General features: G+C 37.4%; 1 protein-coding gene across 1 annotated transcript in view; it reads right to left on the bottom strand.

Moving 5' to 3' along the window:
- The window catches only part of LOC149237690 (trihelix transcription factor GT-1-like), a 46,992-nt gene extending 36,256 nt beyond the window's left edge, over window positions 1-10,736 (bottom strand). The window contains exon 1 of the mRNA XM_089372751.1: window positions 10,081-10,736. Coding sequence (XP_089228877.1) covers window positions 10,081-10,549 — 469 coding nt within the window. The 5' untranslated portion in view covers window positions 10,550-10,736. The remainder of the gene's footprint in view (window positions 1-10,080) is intronic.
- Window positions 10,737-11,116: the final 380 nt, after the last annotated feature.

Genomic DNA, 11,116 nt, shown 5'->3' on the forward strand with positions numbered 1-11,116 from the left:
ATGTCTTTTGAGTTGTTAGAGTTTGGGATCTTTTTAATATATTGCTCCATCTACATTTAAATCATATTCAAGAACATCTCAAGGATTTCAGTTTTAATGGGCATCAATAATCACATTTATGATAAGATCATCATAAAGTGTGGAGGGGTTTAGAATGGGAACAAGACATATACTACAAAAATATTCCCATCATGTGCAATTCTATCACCAAACTAAACCTATTCTTCTTGCTCATGATTGGACGCGACAGATTTCTACATATAAGAGCATTGGAGGATCATGTTTCTTGAAACTATAAGGTCTAAAGGAGTACTACAACTAAAGTTAGTGAAGGTGGCTTGTCTTTAATGATCGACATCAAGCATTCACTGTAATGGCTACTAGCAAACCAACCTCTCTTCTTTTCTTGAGGAACACTTGAGTTAACTCTAATCCATCAATCCTTTGCATCAAAGGCCATGAGGGACTAAAGTGCAAATGATGGGAGGTCATTAGCTCAAGTTGGTCTCTTTTTACCAACAATCAACTTATCAAAAGGAGGATTTTCTAGGTAAAATATCCCAAAGAGTCTACGATATCTTCTTTTTCCAAATGGACATCTCATCCCCTAACAATGGCAAATAAAATCCTATTGCAGATGAAGACAATCTTCCTCCTACATTTCCTCCTACAAATTTCATTGGCTTTTTTGAAAATCCACTAAAACGAGCATTTCTTTCGAATGTCCCGACTATCTTGAAGTTAAGTTCCCTCTCCATGGAGGACATCAACTTGCTAGTGCATCAACACGCACACAATTATTGATGACTCCGATGAAGAACCTACCACTCAATGTCACTCATCATCAACATCCTACTCCAACTAGCCAAACATTAAGAGTTCCTCAGTGTTAATAGCTTTAAAAGCATTTTTGTTGTACTTGCACTCTATCAGATACTTTTTATTAGAATTTATTCCCATAGCTAAACACTTAGATATTATCTTCTTATGCTTTTATCATTGACCTACAAATTGCTTTTGCACACACACTTTGTGTATTTTCATCAAATGTACTCTCGATCCCATTGACCTATTTTTTGGTCATTCATTGGCCATTAATAAAAGTATCTTACCTTATTTAGATTAGGTGGATTCACGAGCTCAACCAAGGGTTGACTCAACTCCTAGGAAGAAATGTAAATCTCAATTTGTGCCTCTATATTTTCTTCCATTGAGTGCTCACACCAAGACTAACATAATGAGTGGAGCAAAGTAAGTTCTCAAGTTTCTTTTCTAACAAATTCCCCACTTACAAGGTTGGCTTGATCTACTAGCCTTCATGGCTGTTCATTTCTCAACACCATTTCCTGTAGTATTTTTTGGTTGATGGTAATTTTTACTTTCAAACTCAATCATGCACGAGATCCTTTGTCCCAATCATTTTATGACCAATGGTCATTTTGATGTAAATGTTGTATGCTTTATGGCATTTTTAACTTAGCTTTGGTCAAGTTCAATTATGGGGCAAAAGATCCTCTGACCAAGATTTATTTCCAATGTTCTAGGTATTAATGTGCATTTGTTCATCCAGTCATTTTGTTTGGTATCACATCATCAAATCATTTCACATAAAATTCGAAGTTCACCGTCAAAATTTGTAGTCACGTATAAACATGATAGTCTATACTATATGGTATTATGCATAGCATTTACACTTGCCATTTCCTAAAACGCTTGAGCAATTAAGAAAAAAGTAAAGTGACATCCTATTAATGGCACCTGGGCATAAGCAGAATGCAGTTTATCTTTAGGAATGTGTGTCTCCATAATAATTTTAGTTCTGTGAAGGGGCTACGAGATGAATGTCGATCTTGAATAAAACCTTAGGTCTCTAAAGAGGTTATGAGACAATGTCTATCTCTATTACAGGTCTCTCTACTTGCACATTTCCTTCAATGGTAAAGGTTCATTTTAGGGACCAAATTGATGGTTCACTGTTCAACAAGCAGGCAGGAGTATTTGGGATGAAATCGGACTAATAACTATAAGTATCTCATTACACACACAATGTTGAACAACTTTTCATGAGGTAATTACTCTGTTCAATCTGGAATAAATGTTTGCTTTTGAATCAGATCTAGATGTACTATTCTCATCTAGGATTGCCATTTTTTAATAAAGATATAAATAGTAAATACTCTTGAAGACAAAGTAGATATATATGGAAATAATCTGACAAACAAGCATCTCTTTGTTATGGAAGTGATGATGTTAAACAAACGTATCATGAGGCAAATACTCCATTCAACCTAAAAGAAGTCTCCGCTTTTGGATCAGAACTAGTTATTCAGTGCTTGAGAATAGCATTTCTAGCAAAGATACAAATACTCTTGAGGATTAAGCAATGTAGATAGATTTTAAGACAATCTGACTGACAAGCATCTCCTTCTTACAGAAGTGAAGGTGCTAAACAACTCTCATGAGGTCAACACTCCATTCAACCTGAAAGAAGTGTCTGCTTTTGGATCAGATCTGATTATTCAGTTCTCAGAAATATCATTTTCAGGAAAGAAACAAATACTCTTGAAGATGAAGGCAAAGGAGATAAGCTCAGCATCCTTATATACAAAGGTGGATCTTGTGCATGCTTTGGTTTCTTGACATTAACTCCATCTATAATTATTTATGATGAAATATTGATCTCCATGATCTGTGAATTGTATGATTTTAACATAAGAGAAGTGGGTTTAACAAAAGAATCGTTAGTGGCAAACCACAATTGCTGATTTAATTAGTAAACAATCCACGAACCTTCATGAATCATAACTCTCTTTCATTTGGATGAGCAGCTTGGGCATTTACCCAAAGATGCATGGTCATTTTGTCCATCCCCAGTTTTGTGGACAGTTTGAAAAGTGAAATATGGAGAAGTTTCTTTGTTTCCTTATCCAAGGTTTCTTCAGTAAGGGAAAGATAACATGTCAGCATGATTTCACTTGCATTGTGTTGTAGACTAAAAAGCATATGAACTCAACTTATATTCAAGTGGCTTTTCTCTAGGGCATTGAGAGAGGCAAATTAACTTTTCAAATTTTATGTTGTAATTTCCATTGCACACGCAGCGTATATCTTAACTTACTAGCAGCAGATAAGGTAAGCCCCTAAGGTTACTACTGTTGAAAAATATGGTAGCCATGGTCGGTATTTTCATCTTGAAAAATAAATGGAAATTTGAATTTTAAAATTTGCCTCCAAATTTATTAGGTGGGCTCCATTCGAGCCCCACTTGAAGGCTCTACAAAGGGGATTGTTTCTCCTCATTTGGACACATCAACTTTTGTCTCACACATCTCTGATCCAGCGAAATTTCAGGAGGTGGCCGATTGGCCGACAATCTAGGAGGGCCGAAATTTCAGGAACTTGCTTTTTGTCATGGCACTTGATCATGATCTTGGTTACTAGTTTGGCTATCATTCTGTTATGGTTATTTCTGTTGTATTGATGAATCTATAACTTTCTCTGTCTCTCATAAGGAAAGCATTTCTGGGTTTTCCCATTGTGGGTTTTGCCCTAGCTGTGTGCCTTATTTCTGTATCTCTTGTCTCATGGTTCTGCTGTGATTTGCTACTGCTCTTTTATGCTTATGAATAATTTTCTTATCACTGTTTAATAAAATAAATGTTAAATAATACTAATAATGTTTCAATGCTGTGAAAAATATGAAAATTATTCTAAGCTATGCCCTAGATAAAAAAATTCAACAAGGAATCAGAGCCAGGACTGCATTGAAGAGCAGTTTGAGGAAAGTCAAGACCTGGGAATTATTTTTCCATCTGAGCTATGCGAATTCTGTGAGGTCCAATTCTAAGAGGATCAGATTTATGCTTATGATACAGTACAGGACCATGAGGTCCGATTCTATGAGGATCAAATTTATGCTTATGCTACAGTAAAGGACCTTCGAGTCTAACTTCCATGATCTGAATTAAAAGTTTATGGCAATGAAAAAGGAGGCTGGATCTGCAACACATCCAAACGTCCGAAGGTATGTAACTCTCCCTGTGGCATGGTATGTGAAGAGGGCTGAGACTGAGATTCTTGTGAGTTCTGTAGCCCTTCCTTATACAGGCTGTGTATCTTCCAAATGCAAGCCTCCTCAGCAACAAGCTACCTATCTCTGTTTGCAAAACTGAAGTCGTGTACCTGTAGTTCCTGCCAAGGCTGTGTGACCATTTTCTGAGTTCAATAAAGTTCGTCCTATGAATTGTGATGGAGCAAGTTTCAGAAACCATCCAGAACTCCCTGCTTGGCATCCGATCTGAACCTTTTGTGGCTGTCCAAGCTCCTTTGAAGGATTTAAAGTTTAAACCCTGCTTTATGATCCGACCAAATGGTTCTGAGTATGATCCGGGTTTATTTGGTCAAGGACTAAAATGATAGCATTAAGTCTGTGAAAGTTCAAGCCCTTTATAATGATCGAAAGACTCTTTTCCACTGCTGTGGTGGACGCAAACAATTTCTGTAGTTGATCTCCAGTATTAAAGGCCGTACCTGTAATAGTATTTGTGATGGAAGCTTGGTTCGATCCTGTGGTTGGTATAAAATATTCTCTGAGAACTTCTTCGTTATGATCATTAACTCAGAACTCTGTTAGTGCGGCTATGCGAATGTCTTTATGGCACTATGATCCTATAAATGTGAGTTGACTTTGATGCGATCTTATATGTGATACATCCTATATAAATCCTAAAGCGTTGATTCTCTGTATGCGAACTCCTGTGAGTGGTCTATGCAATCTAAAGGCACTAAATCTTGAAGTGCAAAGAGATCCTTGACCCGAGCTTTGTGAATAGAATTTATCTCTCTTATGCGAGCTTCCTATTTGAACTTCTCTATGCATGTTCTGTGGTATGAGAATTTCCTCAGGGTTCTGTGACAAGAAAATTTGCGAAATTCCGGAGGATATTTATGGAAAGAGTGTCTGTTTATAATTTGTACTATCCTCCATTGTCCACATCCTAACTCATTATATGAGATTTGTAGTTTGACCAAATTGCTACACAGGCTACAGTATCTCGGGTGACTGAGTAGTGTATGAGCAAGAAATTAAGGGATACAGATATCAATCTAAGTCCCTCCTTTACATATAAGATCAAGCACTACAAAAGGGCTGACATTGAGCTCAAGAATCTAGACTTCTGAAAAATTGTTTCAAAGCTCCATATGTAAGGAACAATGTTGAGGCATAGAAATTGTTGGACACTGTTGACTCTGGAAATAAGTTATTTACAGAAGTTATTTAAAAGAAAATGAAGGATATCATATAACGGGACTGTCTGGAATTCACTTGGTGATGTTATTCAATTTTTATAGGGTGAAGATGCTATGAAGGCTTTACTCTCTGAAAATATAAAAGGAGTTTTGAAAATATTTATGAGCCTTATCAAAAAATTGGAATACTAGTTACATGTTACTAGAACATGCTGAAGCACTATGAAATATGTGATATAGATCAATGTATTATAACTAGGTTGAAGTCTGGACATTGTAACAGGAATGAGGCCTGTCTTCTCTATGCATGACAAGATCCGAAAAGGTCTGGAATCATTTCTATGGTTTGTGATTGCTTGGAGGACACCCTATTCTACACATATAGGTCACTGGAGAAGGCTGGCCTGAATACAATGGAGCCAACATTATCCCATGATTGAATCAAGACAGAAAATCCTGATGGCACCTAAAATAAAATAATAACCCTAGCCAATAAAATAATAACCCTATTTTGGGTTGGGCCTATGGATTAATTGCTTCCGCTTAAGAAGATCTGACATCTTGTTGTTAAGGTTGATTTGCAGGTTGAATGTAAGAGGGCTAAAGATTAAGAGGGAGCTGAAAAGATAAGTATCTTATGTTTTTCATTTTATTTTTAAATCGTTACTAATGATGTGAACTCTTTGATGATGACAAGGACTCCTTGTTGATGATATGGACTCAATGATCATGTGGACTCGTTGATAATGTGGACTCATTGATGATGATAACAATGTAGGCTTGTTGATGATGTGAACTCATGATGTGGACACGTTGATGATATTGATGATAATGATGTTGACTTAATAATGGTGTGGACTCCTTGATGATATAGACTTATTGATGACGAACTCCTTGATGATGAACTCTGTGAATGTGAACTCTTTGTTGATGATGATGTGAACTCCTTGATGATGTGGATGATGGACTCCTTGATGATATGGATACATTGATGATGAACTCCTTAATGATGAATTCCTTGATGATGTGAACACCTTGATAATGTGGATGTGAACTCTTTGTTGATGTTGATGTGAATATGTGGATGATGGACTCCTTGTGAACTCTTTAATACTAATATGACTTCCTAGTGATATGGATCATGATATGGACTCCTTAATGATGATGAAGAGAACTCCTTGTTGTGGACTCCTTGATGATGATGTAGATTAAACTCCCTGAATGAATTTCTCAATAATGATATAAACGAGGTCAACTTCTTGATAATGATATGATGATAATATGGGCTAGGTCAACTTCTTGACGATGACATGGACTCCATGATGATATGATGATGATGATTCCTTAATGATGTGGACTACTTGATGATGATGAAGATATGGACTCGCTGATGATGTAGACTCTTGATGAAGATGATGATATGGACTCCTTGATGACTTGGACTCCATAAACTCTTTGTTGATGATGAAAACTCCTTAATGATGATGTGGATTCCTTGATGATGTGGACTCCTAGATGATGTGGACTCCTTAGTGATGTCAAATCTTTGATGATTGTATGGACTACTTGATGTGATGAGATTGACTCGATCAGAGAAGGCTAAGATCAAGAGGGAGTTGACACACTCTCAAGAAAAAAGGATTATCTTGATTGTTTCTATTGATTATTTCATTACGAGTCTCTTGGCTTGCTTGGTTGTTCTTGTCCTTCAATAGCCTCCTAGTGAGGTTTGCAGGTATTGGAGACTGCCAAGATGTGGCAATTGTTGGAAACAACAAACAATGTGACAAAAAGACTCGTGATAGGCTTTGTACTCAGAGGGAGCAAACAAGAGATGTATTGTTGGTTCCTCCCTTAAGCTGTGTGTTGTGAGACCTTGTGGTTGGGGAGATGATTTGAGATGGATGTTATGTATCTTTCCTTACAATGAGACTAATGATCTCTCCCTTAGGTTGTGGGTTGTGAGACCTATAATTGATTAGGGAGATTGATCTTGACAAAGAGGGATTTGTATTTGTGATCTCTTCCTTAGGTTGTGGGCTATGAGACCTATGATTGGTCAGGACAATTGATCTTGAGAGAGAATGAAAAGTACCTCCCTGGCTAAGAGGGAGCGTTGAAAAATATGGTAGCCACGGTCGGTATTTTCATCTTGAAAAATAAATGGAAATTTGAATTTTTAAGAAAAATATGGTAGCCATGGTCGGTATTTTCATCTTGAAAAATAAATGGAAATTTGAATTTTTAAATTTGCCTCCAAATTTATTAGCTCAATTGGGCCCTTAAGAGGCACCCATTCAACTCCTACTTGAAGGCTGTATAAAGGATATTGTTTCTCCTCATTTGGACACATCAAATTTTGTCTCACACATCTTTGATCTAACAAAATTAGAGGAGGGCCAAAATTTCAGGAGGTGGACGAAATTTGAAGAGGGTTGAAATTTCAGGAACTTGCCTTTTGTCATGGCACTTGATCATGATCTTGGTTACTAGTTTGACTATCATTTTGTTATGGTTATTTTTGTTGTATTGATGAATATGGAACTTTCTCTCTCTCATAAGGAAAGCATTCTGAGTTTTTCCATTGTGGGTTTTGCCCTAGCTGCATGCCTAATTTCTGTGTCCCTTGTCTCATGGTTTCTTGATATTTCTACTATGATTTACTACTGCTTTTTTATGCTTATGAATGATTTTCTTATCACTGTTTAATAATATGAATGTTAAATAATACTAATAATGTTTTGATGTTGTGAAAAACATGAAAATTATTCTAAGCTATGCCCTAGAGAAAAAATTCAACTACCCATGTCAACTTGTGTTTACAGTCGCTGCATTATTTCTTGCTCAATGCAGGCAATTTCAATTCCTAACAAAGGATAAAGTAAGCAGCACACATTGCATCCTTAGCCCCGTTGTCTGCACTCTTCTTGTCCAAAGTTCAGACCTTCCTAGAGGACCAATACATAAACAATAAGCGAGCAAAGAAAAAAGAAAATAGAAGTGATCAACTGGATTCCTCAACAAGTTCATGCATGTAGCATGAGACTGGAATTAGCACTGATGCTATTTACTGCTATAACAAACACAGAAATTACTATTTGGAAATGAAATTGAGAATCCAGATTCTAGATAAATAAGGAAAGTCAAATTCCCCATGAACATCCTAGCATAAAGTAGGGAGAATGAGAGACATCTCAAATATCTTTCAAGTGACTCTAACATTTAAGGACCAAAACATTTTACATAAGCATAAATATTGATAAAAGGAAATGTGGTTGGAAAGAAGTCACGTGTCATTGGAGCTAGCAGTGTCCACCTTTAGATTAAACCATCGAGGGTGTCCATGATGAAAGGGAAATGTAATTCAGTGGCAGAGCAACCCATTGGATGTGGCAGCTCCAAGGCTTGATTCCTAGCTTGTCGAGTTTCCACTAGAGTATAAAAGCCAGGGAGGTTATGGTAGCTAGGTGGCAAGAGCTAGTGTGGCTTAAAGGAGGATATTAGAATATAGAGGTAGCAACATGCACGATTAGTTCAAGTTGTTAAAATGTCAGTCATCAATGGGCATCTTGCTCAGCGATAGAGCAGAGTTCACCAAACGGGGGTAGGTCTTGGATTGAATTCCCAGCATGTTTAGATACCAACAGACATGAGAATCCTTAGTATCCTTAGTATAAGTTACATAAAGGCAACCTCATATGATCGAAGCAACCCACCATAAGCAACAGATAGTTTGATGGATCATTCAATATAGTACAACATCCTTCGGTGAACTTTCTGGTTATATAAATTAGAGCCATAGATAAAGGTAGCATGCATTCAAAAAGAATAATGCAATGCTGTATACAAATTTTGGCAATGATTTTGCATTTAATTTCTGAGAAAATGTTTACAGAACAGTTTTCCTTTGAACATACCAATTCATAGTAAAGAAGGGAAACAATTTGCCTTACATACACAAGGGGATGGTCAATTTTTGGTGATGGATGCATTTAATTTTGGGAGTTACAGATCAGTTTTACATTGAACATACCTATTCTTAGCAAAGAACAGAAACAATTCGCCTTGGACTTCCACGATGATAGTGCAGTAGACAAAATAATATGATTTTACTAATGCCCAATAAAAGACCACATAAGTAGGTCCATCAAACAGAAAAAGTACAACCAGTATAATACAAATCGGGAGTGCAAAAGCAGCTCCTATAGCTACCATAACAGCAACAATAGAACATCGAAGAACAATTTTTTTAAACTAACTCTGTAACAGAGAGACATATGGAATACATTATCGAATTCTCATCGAGTACATGTCAAGAGGGGCTGGAACTAAAAGCCAAGGCCAGAAGAAGTGGGTAGAAGAGTCGTCTCCTCCACCTAGTCCTCGATCACAGTGAAGGAACTAAGTGATAGTGAATAGTAAAACAATTTTCCATGGGGCAAAAATTCAACAGCTTCAAAAACAAAACGAGACATCTGAAATTTCTTTCAGATAACATGCCAAGTAAGCAAAAAGTTCCCCCAAAAATACACAAACTAATTACAACAACAACCAATTTTACCCAGGGGATACCGCATAATCATTTGGGAGAGACATTGTCCATCAAAGGTAGAGTTCCAAATTCAAATCTCAAGTAGTACTGGCCCCACAGTTAGGCTTCATAGCACAACCCCTCAACCCCCGCACAGAACAATCAACAGTGTTCACATTTAAAGTAATAACGCCAATTTTACACGTTGCCAAAGGTTCAAATCACCCAAAAGTTTTCCATGTAGGACTATAAAAAAATTCAAAATGCAAAACACAAAAAAAGCATGAAGATTCGCTTACCTTTGGGCACCATCTGAATCGTAGATTCGTACTTCACAGGGCTCCGATGCGGCGTATGCTTGGCCCTCTCGACCATGACATCTTCGATATCCTTATAATATCCTACCTTGGGCGTGTCAGGCTTCTGCTGGTGCCTGAGCTTCCTGTAATCCTTGAGGAGATTCCGCCATTTGTCCTTGCACATGGTGGGGGACCTGTCATAACCCCTCTGCCTCATTCTCTGCGATATCTGCTCCCATAGGTGCTTGTTGGACTTGGAAGTATTGAAGAGACTCTCTAACTCTTTTCTGTAGGTGAGCATGGTTTGAATCTCGTCTTGAACCCATGTCTCAGCCCTCTTCTTAGGGGCCCTCAGCTCGTGGTCATCCCCGCTACTCTCAGTGAGGACCATGTGGTGCTGCTGCTGCTGCTGTTGTTGGAAGGGCATGGCCAGCGGAAGCGGGGGCACGCCATTGGGAATCGCTTCCATGGCGTTAGCCAGAGGTAGGTCACAGGTTCGAATCTTTAGCTCGAATTGGGTGCGAACAGGGTACTACTGGGCCTAATTTTTCAAGAATTTAGAGGCCGAGAATGGTGACCGGGCACAGAAAGGAATGAAAAATACTCTCCACAGAGCAGTGCAGAGCATACCCTAGTTAGTGAACCTGAATTAGGGGTTCGAACGCAGTGGATTGAACACAAAATGGAATTTTAATGCGGATTTTGATAGTGATATATATTGTTGTAGCTAGGACCTTATTTTGAACGGTCTCAAATGGAAAAGCAAGCGTATTAATTGACCACTTTCTTTATTAGATTGGGAATAGATTTCGGGGGGATCATTTTCACCCTTAATTAGCATGATTTAAGAATTTGTTTCCAAGCTGGGCATTCTTGAAAATATTTTCCTTTTAATTTATTTTTTATATGATACGTGTCACTTGGTTTTGACCAATTATTTATGTTCGGGTGGTTAATGTTTAGTGTTTTTTTATATATATAAATATTTAATTAATTCTCACCATTTATGATATAAGTTAAAAATCAAGGTCAATCA

Source organism: Pinus tabuliformis, chromosome 8 (genome assembly GCF_031772625.1).
Source record: "Pinus tabuliformis cultivar Carrire ecotype Pingquan chromosome 8, CPIR1, whole genome shotgun sequence".
Taxonomy (NCBI): Eukaryota; Viridiplantae; Streptophyta; class Pinopsida; order Pinales; family Pinaceae; genus Pinus; species Pinus tabuliformis.